The 18,774-nt window shown below is 32.3% G+C and overlaps 1 protein-coding gene across 4 annotated transcripts in view; it reads right to left on the reverse strand.

Moving 5' to 3' along the window:
- Nucleotides 1-18,774, reverse strand: part of LOC147073832 (transducin beta-like protein 2) — a 225,609-nt gene that overhangs the window by 187,892 nt on the left and 18,943 nt on the right. For 2 of the 4 annotated variants that reach the window (XM_085944735.1, XM_085944729.1), the window contains exons 1-2: nt 8,342-8,766; nt 6,147-6,353 (exon numbers count right to left, since the gene is read on the reverse strand). In XM_085944735.1, the coding sequence (XP_085800861.1) occupies nt 6,147-6,353; nt 8,342-8,480 (346 nt within the window). In that variant the 5' untranslated portion in view covers nt 8,481-8,766. Of the gene's footprint in view, nt 1-6,146; nt 6,354-8,341; nt 8,767-9,081; nt 9,335-18,774 lie in introns of those variants that run through there. The other 2 variants (XM_085944730.1, XM_085944734.1) reach the window with 2 other exon arrangements.

Consider the following 18,774-nt stretch of genomic DNA (forward strand, 5'->3'; position numbering starts at 1 on the left):
ATATCATTTTTATTATGAAATTGGGCATAATAAGTTTCCGTTCCGTGACTACGAAACTTAGCTTTTAAAACATGAATGAAACACTTTTTATCACTTAAAAGAGCTCTATTAGATTAAAAAAACCATACACTTCAAAATAAAACTACAAATAGTCAAAAAATATTATTGAATTTTAATTCTTGGGCACATTTCGTTCCCCTCCGTTACCCTATGTCTATAATGGCAGAGCATTTTTCCTTTAGTATTTGAAAAAACCAATCAATGTTCGTTCTGCTATTTTTTTAAAGACAATAATCACTTTTACTAAATTTTATTGGAAAAATAAATAAGTTTCGTTATTTAATAATCAAATGAAAAATAGTTAACGTTCAACTTTTTTGGGGACATTTTCGGAATGGAACGAAATGGTACGGAGTGTAATTTGTAAAGCTTAAGTTACATGTTACCATAAAAACAAATTTTTGTTTTATGAAATTTATTTGAATTTTTTGATAGACAGATAAATATTCAACGTGCGTCAAAATAACAAAACAAATCAAACTTAATCACTAAAATAGACATATTTTATAATAAATTTCACAATACTTGTAAAATAAGGTAGGTAATAATTTTGACACACTATACATTACCATAACTTTATTTGGCATTTATATTATTTGTAACTCAGATAAAAAATATTTTTAAGCAAATTAACAATATATGAAAAAAAAAATCAGCAAGGGATTCAGACGCGAGTTCCTAGCGCGGCACGGAGTATATAACTTTTACGAAAATAATTATAGTCAAACTCGGTTATTACGATCTCTGACATAGCGAGATCTCGGATGTAATAACGAAACATTTGTTGACAATTGGTTTATGATTTTCGCCATACATTTAATTTTTTCACTGTTATAACGAGCAACTTATCGGATATACCGAGCTAAAATACTGTTAATGTGTCGACCGTTTTAAAACATTTCGACCCTAAGCAATAAAATCCGATTGGACAGGATGCCGCCGGGGTCGGATTACGTTTATGACACTAGTAAAGTGTCTAAGTACCTACCTTATTGGTGTTTCACCGACAATAATAAAAAAGTATCCACGCATATGGTTGAAAAATCCAAGGTTTGTGAAGTCCGTAGGTACCTACCAGCGTTAATTACAATAAACAACTTCTTTTGTAGTTTATGAATGCCATGCTCGTTTCGGGGATTTTTACGATGGTTTCCAAATTTTTTATTTTCGGCTTTTTGTGTAATGTGACATGCTCATTTAAAAATACCTATTCTCTGATATAACGAGTAACGCTTATAACAAGCAAATTCAGTCGGTCCCATCTTCCTCGTAATAACCAAGTTCGACTTTATGTTGTCTTGAAATTTAATTGTATTCATCAACATAAAATGTAGCTATACAGGTTGATTGTAATCAAGACGTACTTTTCTGACATTTCGTGAATACCTACAGTTCTAGGTATTAAATCTAATCGAGTACACATTTCTGTTAAACGTGACAAAAAAATACTTTTTCATACATTTTTATAAATTTCTATGCCTAAAATGTATGGAGAAGTTTTAAAATTTTGGTGGCGTATAACAGAAAGAGTATGACAGAGCCAGTGCCTGTCTCGCAATTATTTCAGTCTGGTGTTTTTTCTTTTCCTTCTGTTGTTTTTTTTTATCTCCATACTTTTATGTGCGCTATTTTTGCGTATTCAGACATATCACATACTTTTTTAATCTTTATTATATTATTATATTATAGTCAGGTTATTTTCTATATTTTTTAATGAAAATATTTTTGTTTTTCATACGAACAGACAAAATAATTTTTTTTATAATCTATGAAGAACTAAACACACACTGTAAACCCAACTTTATGCATGCCATTTCGTTACTTTTACATTCCACATATACGTTACCACCAATATAGTTTCGGAGTGGAAGTAACGGATTCTGTTTCAGAAGTGTTTGAAGCCAAAATTTAGCTTAGTTTTATTGTTAAACCTGCGATATGTTTTATTATATCTGTAGTATGAAAGATAAGCTCCATATGTGTAGTATGTGAAATAGAAATATGTGTTTTCTTACCTTATAAATCGTGGTAACAGTAGTGGAACTTCTTAAATGACCAACCCAGAAAGCAACCTGTTCCGATAGCGATACCGACACACACCAACAATTTAAAGTGTACATGGCGATCAGTGTTATACAAAAATGTTGCTACATTAAAAAAAAACATATTTATAGTGAAAATTTTTCGCCTTCATGCTAAAATCGTGGTAACGGAATGTGGAGTTCCACTTTTTCAAATATCCTGGGACACACTTTAAACGTGATTTTTTTTCAATATTGGTACAAATTTACGAAAAAACTATATATTTTCCAAAAATATATAATGTAAGCTGTTGAAAACACTACGAATTTAATTTTACACACTCAAAATTAATGACGAAATCAGACTTTGTTTATTTGAATTTATGGGTGGGACATGGTAAAAACGCACTACCTTTCGATCTAAATAATCAATTAAAAATATATACAGGTCAGATAGTTGTATTTAACTGATTGAATAGAGTAAATTAATAAATTTGCATGTTAAAAGTACATAACTTTCCAACATTTTATAATATAATAACTATGAAAAAATCAATCAAAGTCATGGGACATGCCAAAAACGCAATGTACAAACTTTGGCGAAAATGCCCATAAACAGTATTGCACGGCCATTATTATTCATTCATCAAGGAAAGTGCAAAATATATTATCTATCTACATTAATTGATACAGTTTTATACTACGGATTGGAGTACCTGACCATAATGGAGTAAAAATTTTGACATTCTGAACGAGTACCTTCGGTCCAAAAATATATTAAAATTAACCATCCAAGAGAAACAGGTAACCTTTTACGTATTTCCATTAACATTAATTTAGGGCACTAGACTGACTTATGAAATATAAATACGAATTAAATTAAAAACGTTGCATTGGCAAACAATTATTAAAAAGTAGGTAAACGCTAGGTCATTTTATTTTTTAGCCAAGATTGCAGTTTCGGTATTTTTAATACAATGCGCTTTTTTAGAAGTAGTAACTAAATCCAGGCCAACTTGAAATTAAATTATAAATCGTAGTGGACATTTTAAATAAAATAAAACTTTTAGAAGCTTTTACTTTATGCATATTGTCGGTGAAAGTTTCACTGAAATTTCCAGTTTCGATTTGAATGTAAAAGCATTGTTCGATTATTAATTCATTAGTGGGTACTTACAGAGTAGCCAATAACCGTAAGTATGTAATGGATTTGGTATTTTATAAATATAAAGTCTTTCTCAATGGTAGGTACCAAAACTGACATATGTATGAAAAACAAAGGGGTATCATTTAATTTTAATTCATTGTCCATACAATGCTTAAAATCAAGACGGAAGTGTGTATGCATAGATAACAGAGAATCATGAAAGTCTAGAAACCTTCAAATGTAGGAATGTACGCTGATAATTACTAATTTGGCAAGTATTTAGCTTCTGTAGAAGAATATTATGCGGCAGGTTGCACAAAAACAAAGCGATATCTCACGCAATATTTACTTAACCGCGAAATCCTTGAATAATGTTCACAACGCGTCTAATCGAGGACTCGCGTAGTAGTATCGCGGTGATGATCATAACGAGTCCTAATAACCATACAAACATCGATACTCACTAATTATATTGGCACTGAACGCCGGTACACAATAATATTAAATGCACACATTGTGTGGATCAATAATAATAAAATAACTAATAAGTCAACGTCTGAAAGGCATTCCTACCTATTAGGTTAAGCAAATAATAACTCGGTGGATATTAGGCCAAACAAATGTAGTTAAATAATTATCATATTAAAGTTATTTAAATATTATTTACATTGATACTGTTATAAAATATTATCAAAAAATATTATAGTAAGTTTATATATTAATTATTACATTATAGTAAGGGATGTTTTTAAATAAATAAATAAGTAATACCTGAGTACTGATTATACTAAATATATTAATAGCTATATTCCCACAATGTTGTAGACGGTGTAGTAACATGGATTGTAATTATCACATCATAAAATCGATAGTTTATGATGTTTTTGTGGAACATCTGCTGTGTATTTTTTAAACAATGTATGTAGGTACGTAAGTTCCAACGTACATTCAAAGAAACGAGACATAAATTAATAACTACATTTTGACGTCTAATTTCGGCAGTAAAATATAATATGATGTGGGCAGTAAATTTTAGTAAAAAGTAAAAAAAACCACAGATATCTATAAATATTTTTTTATGACGCAGAACGATTAAATGATATAAATATTGTTTCAACAATAATATCTATGTCGAGATAACCAGAGTCCCACAAGTAAACTAATACAATTGAACAGATTTAATTCGAATTGAATTACGATAAATGCATAATACCGCGATTTGAATAATTTAAATAAATAAGTATTGATGGTATATTCGCACCTCATAAATTGCCTACACTATGGACCTATTGGAAAATAAATAGAATCGACGTGCAAAATAAATAAGTTATTCTGTATTTACATTTTATGAGATGTGCAAATTAGCTCTAATAGGGTATTAGCAATGGATTAATCTCGTAAAGTTACATACAATATGTTTATTATGTTAGTGTTATAGAACATGCAAATACATAATATACATACATGCACAAAGTAAGCTAGTACCTATACATCTTTAGTAAAGTCGATATTACAAGACCACATAGTATTAATAATTATCTATATTCCAGTGTACAGATTCTAGAAAAGTAATATATTCAATAATTTGTAAAAAAAAAAACCCCCAAACACGACGTGTTTGATAAGATAACGATGCTAGTTTAATTTTGCGATTAATATGTTAACTGATAACACTGTCAATTAACAAGACACGGAAGTATACTCATCTCATGAATAAAACCAATGACTTTTTAGAGTGAAGTTAATACCTATGCTGATTCTATGCATTACATCCAAAATACATACCTAGTGAATCCTATACATATTAGGTACCTACATAATACTGCTATGATACAATTTTGAGTGACATTAGCTAATTAGTATCCATGTAGATAGGTATATACATCAATCATCATTTAGTATGATCGACTCAAAAGCATGCAAATACGAATATTAATTATTAAACCCATCGAAATGGAGATAACTCATTTTGAATTGAACAAATTATTTGTAGTGTATTTTTTTAAAAGTTCAATAACTGTTATTTATACGTATAAGTACATACAAAAATATTTATTGAGATATTTTGTTTCTTTCAAAATGAACTAACTCCACATCTTATTACGGTACTTAAAACTAAAGAATATTTACTAACTTAAAAACTACATATATATGCATTGTTCTAACTACAATACTACATCTGACAATTATTTTAAACAATGTGTGTAAAGCTTACCTACTGAAAACATTACAAAATTAAGAATGGATTGATATTAATTACCCTTCTGTACAGCCATGTAATTTATATTAGCTGTTGTTAAGAACTTAGCTTCGCTATGAAAAATAATGTTTTCAGCATAACAATAACACAAAGTCACAGTTGTCAGATTTCAAAATATTATTATCTTTCTTGTGGAGGCGAAACATCGTAACCAACAATGGTTCGAACTTTATTATTGATCGATATCGTGAATATTGCAATGCTTAGGATGTTTTAACTCAATAGGTCCTACTAATCTAACTCAAAACTCACATTTCCATAAATGAAAATAAATTCTAATCCGGTGTATTTTACTAAACCTAGAGTATTTTACTATTTGATTTTTAGACACCGTGACGTAAAAATAGTGAATTATTGAAAATATATTACTCATTGGACTGTGCAGAATTTGCTATTTTTAATTATGGATGTATCTGAGATTGAATTAGATTACTTCTTATAATATAATTGACATTGGGCAAAAATATAATTGCAACACTAATTTATTAACAATTAATTAACAAGAACGCTATCGGTATAAAACGTTAGATTCCGTGTTTAATTAGTTACCTAGGTACCTATGTAACATATTGTGCCAACAGACAATATGTCTACAATATTATGTTTGCCCAAATGTGATGGATATAATCTAATCAATCGCAATGCTTTGTGAACAAACCTTCAGCGCAGGTGACGAGGTACTTCCCGTCGCTGGAGCAGTCCATGCCCAGGATCTTGCCGGTGTGGCCCATCAGATTAGTGGCCAGGTATTGGTGCTCGAAGCTGGTCTTCACAGGCTTCCACTGTGTCGCGTGTTTCTTCTTCGTTTGTTTCACCTGGTGGTGTCCTGAAGTCTTCTCTTTCACGATGTCAAGAGGCGCTTCATCTGGAAAATAAAAAGGAACGTTTACAACACCTACAATGAGATCTGCGTTCGCAGTTAAAATCGTGCTTACAATAGTAGGTATTTGATTTTGGTCATATCCTACATTGGTTATCATACCTTTTGATTTGTGAACTTATCTAACATAGCAAAATATACAGTGAAATAACTGGATTTCTAGGAAGTACGTTACTACGCCTCTAAAATTCGTAATAATGAGATAGTACCATAATATCCAAGCAGAATTATGATTATATTATAGATAGCAAGATAGCATAATAAAGGGGAATGATCAACAAATATGTCGGATTTGACCGCTACTCCAAATTAACTTATTTTGCGAGTTTTTTTACATTACTATTTTTAGCATGTATTCTACTTATAAGTTACAACTAAACAGCGTCCGTATATTGTATGTACATAATAAACTAGCGGACAATATTACGTGCCTACCATAAGTATTAATACGTTCTGAAATAATATGGCAAAATTACGTTTCACAGTTGTTTTTTCTAGTATTGAAACAGGCACAGTATCAAACAATACTAATACACGTGCGAATCGCCTATGGTGGCACTACCATATTGCAATGATGTGGGATTAGTTAGTGAAGTAGGTATGTTTATGATGGTACGTGTCTCGTCCATCCCAGCCAAAGGGGCATGCGCACTGCAGGTGCTTTTATTGAATGTTTATACCTGCACCTACAGGATTTACCTTCCCATCAACGGTTCCGTAAACAATGACAACATCATAAAGGACAGGTACCTACGCGACCTGCACAATTTGCAAGTGTGCGCATGCTTCATAAAACTAAAAATGCATTTGAAGATATTTAGAGTGAAATCGCAGACTGCATAATGATAATAGGTACTATGTAATTCAAAAAGAAACTGACATCTCATCTTCATACGATATGCGTGCATTGGAGATACCTAGTATGCGTTTGATTTTCCTTTATGCGTTTATTTTAGTGCGACCTGCCTGTTCGATTATTAGTTTTATTAAAATGTTCAAGCATTAAATCGATGGGTATCTACCTGATTCAAACACATAATTAAAAACAAATAAGCTACCTGCCTATTTATAAGATATCGTACCTACCTCACGATTGTATACCTGAGATGAATAATGACCAATATTGATATTTTAATAAAGGTATAAAGTAGGTATATAAAAACTAACTGCGAATGAAGGTGCCTACGTAGATATTATTGTTTTTATTTTAGGAAATTGGCGTTGTTATAAAAATCAATGTAGGTAAATAATAATGCACTTTTATTACATCGGCTATTATAACAGAAGTTCATTGAACAATCAGTGTTTATAAAAATAAATGTTGTTCGTTTATTACAAAGCGATTGCTTTCTTCTTAGCGCAACATAGCTACAGGTAAAATGTGTTCAATTTCAACACAACTGTAAACTTTCACATTTTATTCCGCAGCTGAAGGGAAAATAGCGACATTTTTATTTCACTGATCACTTTCATGTCGACACAAACTACATTTTAACTCACTTTCATCAAACAACAACAAATAATTTTATCGGATTCTGTTATCGGTGTATTTTATAAATAGCCCGGTGCGAGTGCACGCACGCACACATCAGCTGCCAAAAAAACACACGTGCAAAAAGTCATGTGCTCTCGGCGGAGGCAAATACTATCTCTAGGAATTCAATAGTCGGTATGGCTTTAGACCGGGGATATCGGAGCCGGTAATTTTATACTGATGTATCAAACCGATCCGGTACTCATCTAACTGACCCCCGTTCGCACATATTATTGTAATCTGGCTGTAATTTGTAGGTCAAAAAGCCATGTAACGGCGCATCTGGTTTCTTCGGAAAGGTGACAGATCGTAACGTCACCGCCGCAACCTAGACAGTATACACACCTCTCAAGTGAACGTTGTAATACGAGACAGTCGAAAAGACAACAAAACATTAATCTGGGATGATAGCTTTTTAATTGAAGATTAGCGGGCTTACTTTGAACGGGGATATCCGTAACGGCGCTTCGCAATAAACTTAGAACATACACTAGCACCTGTATAGTGATTCCGACGATCAGAGTCACAAAAATCCACATGTAGCCCCCGAGGGAACTCTCGATACCGGCGTATCCCATTTTATTCGAATGAGGTTAGAAAAACCTACGACGGGATGCGTTCGCGGCGGACTGACTCACGAGCGCTGCGCGAGGCGAACTGCACGCAACACCGGCGCCGCGGCCGAACGGGGAACCTTTGCCCGACTCGTTCAATGGCGGGAAAGGCAAAAACAGAAAATGAGAATAGACATTCGTTCTCGCATCGCAAGCCTTCATTCTCACTGACTACTTCTGCGAATTGTACTTCTTCGCTGGCGATGACTCGTGCACTGACTTCCCGGCTACAAAGGTTCCACGTCAGTACGAGAAGTGAAACGAGTCGAGGGATTTTGTGGCGGTCATGAGACCGGCTGCGGCGAACGGCGCATGCGCGAGCCCCTCCACGCCGTCATAGAAAACTGCACACTATCGTAGATTACTCACAAACGTAAACGTCAAAAATACTATCGTAGGTATCACGTATACGTACTACTATGTAACTATACAATATCACTGTAGTCTGTTGATACAACACAATATTAATAATAACTGTAGAACTATTACTTTACTATACTACCTAGTGCTACACCAGATATTAATGACAATGATCACTTAAAATAGGACAAAATAAAATAGTTACTTGTCAATTTCCAATTGTCTCGTCTTGACATAGGCGAAGTGAAAGACTCCCTTACACTTTGTTGCGGAACTGTTGCAAATGCACAAAAACACAGAACTGCGTTTTTCTTCATTCTGATACATTTACACAAAACAATTCAAAACTTTTCACTGTGAACGTATGAAATGAAAGAAAATGTTTACTATTTTGTTAGCACAAAGAGGCGCGAGTGTATCACGTTTGAACTTATTTGGAACGTTGTTTGTGGGCGATTGAAGCGAGAATACGCTGGCCGCGAGTTATCAATGCTGAAGGAGCGTTGTGAAAATATTATGACTAATAACGGCGGGAAATGTGGCACACGTCAGTCCGGAATATACGTTGATTTCTTGATATTGCCCGCTATGACATCATTCGGTCGATTCGGTCTTTTTGTTTGCAGTAACTTAAAAAATGTTTATTTGGCCCGACGCAATGAATTAATCAGAATTTGATTGCTCTTCTCAAAAGAAGGTGTGAATCAGAATGGGATGCAGATACACCCACCGGATGTACGATAACACATACTTGGCGCTATTTTGAAACTGAACACAAGTCATAAATAACAATATAAATTCAATATTATAATATGAAATCACTCAATTAGAATTAGATAATAAATCAATTAAAGACGTATTGTTTACATGGAATAACTGTATCATTTATCGATCATTACGATAACATTCATAAGGGTCATATTCAGGACTTTTGAACGCCTACCATAATAACAATATTAAATTAGTATAAATGCATATTATGTATGTAATATGTACTTATTCCATATAATTTAATAATGATCAGGACCAGTTACATAAGTTTCAATGGACATTCTCAGTTGACCAATCCCTGTTATTAAGCTACATGATTTTTTTAAAATATAATTTGGTAACGTGCAGCGCTCGAAATGAAAAAGTTTACGATCCGGAGCGCTCGACAGTTTTATATATCATAGTTAGAAGACATAGTTATCAAATTTGATGTCTATTTCATAAAAATAAGTGTGTTAGATTTTCTATTATATGGCCTATCTAGCTCAGACGGTCAAATTATTTTTTCCACGAGACGGAGCGATAAATTTAACGATTTCACGAACAGGAACGGCGCTCCGGTGCGCTCCGGTCCATTTCGAGCCCTGTAGTATACCTATATGAAAAACACCCTTCAAGCGAAACATTATCAAAATTTTAACTATCGACTTTATAACCGTTATAACTCTAATTTATTTGATAAGAATAGACAGGTAAAACTTTTTAGATTTCTTAAAAATGGAATTCAACTAATTAATAACCACATACCTTTGTCTAGTCTTGATAATTATGTCACAGCAGAAATAGATATCGATTAATTGACGAATAAACGAAAACAAAATGATATCAAGTAATTAATTAGTAAATGGTCACTCAATTTTTAAATTGTATTTAATTTACTTTACTTTCATTAAACTTTTTTATATATTATATGAGGCAGGTATACCTACGTAAAAGTACCTAGCCACCTAGCTCTTTTTTAATTGTGCTAACCATTTTAGTTGTAACGAGTTCACCAATCAAAATTCAAAGTATGCCGTCGGCCTACGTCTCAATGCGGCACTGGTTATAGTTATAATATAAATATCATTATTGGTATTAGGACCTTTAGCAATAATGTTTTCCTCCGTTCGGAAAATTAAAAGATAACACCAATATCCGTCGCACAATCTTTTTATTTAATTAATGTCTTGCAACAAAACACAATGTATTGGATTGTTTCACAATCGACGAAAGCCGGAAATGCTTTCATGGGACGCATGATGCAACGAATCGTACCATCTCTGAAATAATGTCGCAATAAAAATAACTAGATAATGATAGGTATAACATGTGTATGTAAATTTATGGGGAATATTTTTAATTCCGTTTAAATTGCGATGTAAATATTTAACGTCAATCTAAAATATTCTAAGCCGAGATGAAATAACAAAGAAATCTCCAACAGCCGTTTCCGTGTATTTTCCTCATACTAAATTGTAGGCGACTAAAGAACAATATTATTCGCGCAAGCAAGTTCGGGGAAACCTCTTGATGAAATTAGTATAATGTTTAGGTACTGCATAGGTAAATTACCAACATTACTAACTCATGTACCTATAATAGATACATTATGACCATGACAGTACAAGATTTGGAATATTATGGTAGATTCTTCCAATTTTTGGAACATTTAAAACGAAAGTAATACGTTTTCGTCAAAATTCTCCTGCCCCATTTACCGAACTTATTCCATTCATATGTGAAGTGTAAGCTTATTGATAATTATTGCAAAACCCTAAATAATGAAAATCACTGTTATCGTGTTAATAAATTATCATTGGTCTTGTAAATTATCAGTATTTTAGATACCTATCTTTGATTGTTTTTTTACGTTTAGATTGTGAAAAATACGCCTATTTTACTTTTCAGTCCTATGTGTAATGTTTCGTGGGAAACCGCCACTGCTAATTATGACATTCACCATTACGCTACAATATGAACCGACACACTAATCTTTTACAAAAGTCAGTCGTCAGCCATTCACTGAATGCCTTGGCCATAAGTATGTCTTTAAATACTCGCTACAAAGAGTGATCCGTCGATCAGAGATGGAAAGTTCTAAAAAAAACTCCTGTTCGAGATTACCATTTATATTTAAAACAATACCGGGACACAAAACCTATAATGTGGTATCTTACATTCCGGGTTAATCCCGGCCAAACCGTAACGGCTGACAATCTAATCTATAAGAGCTTGATTTCATTTAGCGAATCTTCCCTGACCTATAATAAAATCAATATGGTTACATATTGTCCGCACGTACAGTCATTTCAAAGATGTCAGACAATAATTATTATACAAACACAGCCTGACTGATGTAATCGCGGGAGCTCGTTTCCAAGCGACCTATAAATTTATTTTATTGTAGAATCCAATGACATTAGAATCACACAATAATATTATGTACTACAGAATAATATTATGTTAACATAACTTTGTACCTACTATAATGTTATTATTTTTATAATACATAGGTAATATTTATAATACCTACATAAATATAATATATTGCTAATTCTGACAACTCCTCTAATTTTATTCTAATAGCTATTACGCTTACCATTATTTACCCACCCTAAAACTACATAATCTCCTATATATTATTATCCTACAGCTTTGCCCGTTTTTGCGAGCGATTGTGTGCCTTATTCGTCATGTCCAATAGGTTTAAATGAAAAATCGGCTCTCGGATCGTGAAATATCGGTAAACCATAGTTGACAGCCGTTTGACGAAATACCACCCTAAATCGGTGATTTTTATTCATTTCCCGATACATTTTCCAGCGACACGCCACTTTATTGACAACTGATTATGTCTGGAATTAATTTTTTCACAATGTTTGCAACACTCAAACCGGCTCACCAAAGATGGCCGCTTTAAATTTAAAATGCGTTTTGACCGATATCTACAATCGATTTTCACAAACTAATCATAATAAGATTGACCGATAAACATATTAGAACTGATTTATTTAATTTTATGTGAATAAAGTTCTTTGTTTTAAGTTAAGTTTCTACACCTCTGACGGAAATCAAGTCTTTTGACACTTCGTATTTATCGCGCTATGTATACTCAACTACATTATTCCAATTTACCCACCACATATATACTTATCAGATGCATTCGAGTAACTACAATTTGAAGTGAGCACAATTTTGTAATACTTAACACAGTCACAAAAAAATCACTTTTAAAAACTAGGTACCACCCGTCATTTGTTGTTTCACAGGTCACAGGTGATATTATTTACGTCTCATGATGATTTTAAAATGCACAGCACTATATAATAACTCACATTTATAACAAGTACCCGTAGATAACTATAATTATTCAAATAAACAATAACATTTATACGAATTCCGATTAAAACTGATCATTTCATTGAAACGCGGGCGCGCACGTATTGTCATTTCAACGCAAAGAATAAAATTTTAAAATTTTATGTCACTTTTGTTTTTTTTTTTGTAAGGCTGTTGAATGATTTTTTTTTTGAACCAATGAAACATAATATATACATTTAATTAGCTCATTATAACCCAAACATATATTTAAAAGGTATCAACCAGCGTTGCCAACTAAAATTTTCAAAGTTCAGTAGATTTTTTAATTTTTTCTTCAAAATATCAGCAGATTGACAAAAATGTATGAAATTCAACGATTGTGTTTGGTGAAAGCGTGCATATTGACATAATCTCACAAGTGTCTTCTCATAATCATAATTTCTTCTTTTCCTGACAAAAATTTCAGTAGATCGAAATTTCAGTAGACATGGCAACACTGACTATGCGATCAACCCAGTGTTGCAAGTCAAAATTTAAAAATTCAGTAGATAGACATGGCAACACTGACTATGCGATCAACCCAGTGCTGCCAAGTCAAAATTTATTTTTTCAGTAGATTTTGACAAAAAATTCAGTAGATTTTGAAAAATGTGGTTTATTAGATATGATTTAAAACTAATAAGAATAACAATAACTAATAATATTAATTTATTGTAAACAATGATGATATTAATGGGTGAAATGGCGCTCTCGGGTAGAGTTACAATGCTTTTTATGTCAATTTAGAAGTGTATAACATCGAAAAAGGTCATGCGTAAATCATTTCAAGTTTTTTATTAAAAGAATCATCAGTTAATTTACAATTATGGAGAAACACAAATTTCAGTAAATTTCTTGAAATTCGAAAAAAAATCAAAAATTCAGTATATTGGCAAAAAATATCAGTTGATCTACATAAAATTTCAGTAGACATGGCAACACTGGATCAACCATAGAATATTATTTCAAAATTTGATAACGTAAAAATTTTTTTATGGCTGTTAAATGATAATTTTTTAAACCAATGAAACTTATATTATATTATATTTATCCTCATATTCGTATCGTTATCATCATCATCATCAACTAGGATCAATCCATTGCTGGATGAAGGGTTCCGCAACCTGATTCTACTACTAGCAGTTAAACGAATTTGTGATACTATACCTATTTATATCATCCTAATCGACATCAACCTGAACCAATCCACTGCTGGATTAAGGCCTCCCTAGCCTGATTATATTCCTTTCTGCATTTTAATTGCTGTATTTATCAAAATCGGTGATATTATATTTATCTACATATTCATATTGTCATTATCGTCATCGACCTGAACCAATCCACTGCTGGATAAAGACCTCCCTAGCCTGATTCTACTCCTTTCTGTCTTTTGAATTGCTGTATTTATCAAAATCGGTGAAATTATATTTATCTACATATTCATATCGTTATCATCATCAACTAGGATCAATTCACTGCTGGATGAAGAGTTCCCTAGCCTGATTCTATTCCTTTCTGTCATTTGAATTGCTATATTTATCAAAATCGGTGATATTATATTTATCTACATATTAATATCATTATCGTCACCATCGACCTGATCCAATCCACTGCTGGATAAAGGCCTCCCTACCCATATTCTACTCCTATCTGTCATTTGAATTGCTGTATTTATCAAAATTGGTGATATTATATTTGTCTACATACTCATATCTTTATCATCATCATCAACAACTAGGATCAATCCACTGCTGGATGAAGGATTCCGCAACCTCATTCTACTACTATCAGCGAAATGTCAAACTGGCTGATGTGAATAAAAAACCCATCCCGAAGAGAAAACTATGGCGCCATCTATGCATACTTCACAATTATATTAAAATCCAACACCACCAAGCCGTCTGCAAGACCTAGCGAGACAGACTGGCGAGAGCCAGCTGGCTCAGCTAGTAAATATTATTTACATATCGTCACTGTACAGGCCAAGTAACGTAACCCTCAAATATCAAATTTTTCAGGAAGTGAAAAAACTGTGGGCTAGGATTTAAGTATGTACCAACTCATTATTTTATACTTATAATATTTGTTTATTATTTTATATATATTATTTTATTACAAATTGAGTGGCCACAAATGGCTTAAAAATAGTTAAAGAAATAATTATTTGGGATTTATGATACTACTTGGCCAATTCTTGTAGGAGTATGCAATAAGTCCATTAGCATCAAAATGTCACTTTGGTGAAAAGTGAGGCAATTGGCCTGTATAGTGACGATATTATAATTAATATAGGTAATTATATTATAATAATACTTTAACTGCATGCATATTTTTACAGCTGTAACTAATATTCGCGCTGGCGATAAATTTCGCGTTAACGGTAAATACAACATGTAGGTAGGTACTGTTATATTTATATTATTATGATTGGATAATAATATACTATATTTCTATAAAATGATATTGCACATTTAATTTTGTATTAATATTGCTTACATAAAAGTTGGATAGCTTACATAATAAGCAAATTGTAAAATATGTATACTTAGTACATAATAACTAATATTATTTTAATTTGCTGGAAATTAATTACATCCTCTTCAAAAATCATGACCATTAATGAAATTGAAAAACATCTATGGTTTACTTTAATTTGGTAAGTAGGTACCGAAAACATCCGCAGGCAATGTCGTTAAATTTAAAAATATTTACAAATAAGGTACCTACCTATCTATTTAATTAATCAACTTTAAGTTCACCTCTGATATCTCTAATAATACATTCAGGTAAAATAAATATTATGTTGGCTTAATGAAGATCACGTGGAAATTTAAATAATTTGGGTTTTTACCGGTTCAATTGAATTCAAAAGCTGAAAACTGAGTGTGCAATTAGATTGTTACTTGAGAGAATGTTATTCTGCTCCTGTTTTGTCGTTCCTTTCCTATATACCTAAATATTATGCAGTTACTAACTGTACCTAAATACGTGGAATATGTAAATACAATATACCCACCTAACACATTAAAAATATCTTGTGAGAACCACAAAGCTAAATAAGATAATGGTCTGCTAGAAAGAAATGTAAAACTCTTTTAAGATAAGATAGTAACAAATAATCCGGAGATAATACTAGATAAACAATAGCAACATAATATCATGTTTACTGGTTACTTTCTGATAATGTTATTTGGTATCTAAATTGAAATTAACTACAGCTACAACAAATAATAATTGCACATAATGAATGGGTACATATTATGTTATGTACCTAACAGATTGTGTGAAATATAGAATGTTAACAAATTTATCAAAAATGCTAGACGTTTAATTCTTATAAATAGGATGAAAAACTATATAAAATTAGGTATTATAATAATATTCGTGTAGCGCATTTTTAAGTTCACTGCAATATCGTCTTGGAATAATATGCATGCAAATTAGAGACTACATCTCATATAAATTATGACGACTGACTAAGTACCTTCTTCGATAATAAGAAAAAAATACTTACCATAGGAAAAATCACGAAATGATTCAAGTGACTGGGGCGATTGGGAGAAAGATTCACAACGATGACAACCGACAAAAGGAGAGTTAAACAAGGAAATATCAAGAAAGAATACAAATGGTAGGTAAAATACCTGAATCTGTATCTGAAGATATGATCTCCTCATGTTCGCTGTCAATCTCTGAATCAGGCTGGAATTGAGTTGAACTGGGCAAAGGGAGTGATGAAAAGATTTTCTGATCATGGCTGTACAATTCACTATTAACCCACAAACCATCGGATTGTTCAATAAACTTTGAATCAACACACTCATTTTTAATCTCATTAACATCTAGTTGATCATTAGAGACTTCATCAATTTGTGAATCTACAATAATATTATGATTGGACGCATCAAAATCAACTGATGGTTCGGTCACACTCTCATCTAATTGATCACTAAAAACCGTGTTGCAAATTGGATACACTGTGTGATGGGCAATATCTGGAGTATGTCTATTAAAATAATTAAAACGGCCGAAATGAACTGGACCAGGATAATGAGGAGAGCCACGATGATGCACAGGAAAATGAGGACGTAAGAAACCATTATGGGGATGTACTCTATTAAAACCGTGAGGTGGAGGCGGATTGAAGAACGGAGGAGGTATTAAAAACCTTGGTGGAGGATGGACAGGATATCTTGACTCAAATCGTCCACTGTAGATAAACGGATCCATTTTTGGTTATTTACACAATATTATACCTATCACTAAATAACTGGATAACATATTCTGAATGTATAAAACTGTAAACTGGGTAAAACAGATAGAAACTGTGGAACTGATAATGTTAGCACTGGATTATCTGACTGAAATCTAGACACGTACTGATTCTCCCTGAACGTGACAACCCTTTAAATAGATTTATCGGGTGATTAGTGGAGTTTTGCCTATTTACTAAATGCATTAAGGGTGGCGCGTTATGTGATATTGAATGCATTTATTATTTACTTAAACTGTAAATACAACTAATTAATTTACCTACCTAGATAGATTGATAACTTTTAAATAATTTTATTGTAATTTAGTAAAATTTAATGTGTACTTAGTTTGTTATTGAAATATAGGTAGGTACATACTGGCTATATTTTAATAATACTTATATTATACCTACCTACTGAGCAAACTCAGTGTACCTACTTCTTTGAATAGATGTAGGTATAATTGTAGTTTCACTACTTTTGTATGTTTATATTATGTTCTCTTTTTATATTTTGATTTTTATCGCTTTTATTAGATTCTTTTTTCTTCTTTTTTATAGTAATGTTTCATGTCATGTTGTGAACATCTTAAACTTATAATTTGTAATGTCCACAATATGTTAAAAAATAAATTATATTGAATTGAATTGAAAGCCGTAATATTTATTGTCATAATTTAAAAAAAATCAACGGCAACGCCTGGGCTCTATCCATTGCTAGATTACGGCATTATTTGCCAGATCTTTACACCCCTTTGAGTTTTTAGCTCAAGTTAAGTACAAAAACGCATTATTATAAAGTATAATTAATTATTGTTTACACTCGCATAAAACAAAGTAGTAAAACAATCTTTAACGCTCTTAACAATACTATAAGTAAATATCCATCGTGGAAGTCTTGCAATCGGTAGGGCGACGGATGCGAAATCCCGCTGGTTATTTAAACATGTAAAGTGTTTTTTTTACTCTGTAAATATCTGTATTTTTATCCAGGATATCAATCGAAGTATTGAACAAACAGCTATCAACGAATAATTGTCATAATTATTAAAGATTGATTATTCTCTCATATTGCCACGGAGATACTATAACAACCTCAATAGTAGGTAGGTATATAAAGCATCATCATTATATCAGTAACACTCGATGGGCTGCTGGATAAATATATCTCATTACAGTCACCATATATGATAAATATTATATGAAACTGTCAGTTGTAATATGTATTTAATTTACATAGGTACATAATAATTTGTATTCGGATTTACCAGTTAAGTTAAGTAGTCTAAGTGCATGCAGGAGTAGCATCCTGCAGTTACGGGGGGAGGGGGTCCGGGTTTAAAAAATATAATATATACTAGCTAAAATCTTACGCACCAGAAACCGCTTGACACAGGAGGAGATTTTCTTTGACGCAGATGACGAAATTGATTCATGCGAAAGAAGTAGTTCGAAAATCTTAGGTACTTACATCAAATGGGCTTATGCCCCATAACATTATCGCTCAAACAGATATGTAGGTACATACATAAG

This window comes from Rhyacophila brunnea, unplaced genomic scaffold, assembly GCF_057557595.1.
Source record: "Rhyacophila brunnea isolate RB1 unplaced genomic scaffold, BYU_Rbru_1.0 scaffold_17, whole genome shotgun sequence".
Classification (NCBI taxonomy): domain Eukaryota; kingdom Metazoa; phylum Arthropoda; class Insecta; order Trichoptera; family Rhyacophilidae; genus Rhyacophila; species Rhyacophila brunnea.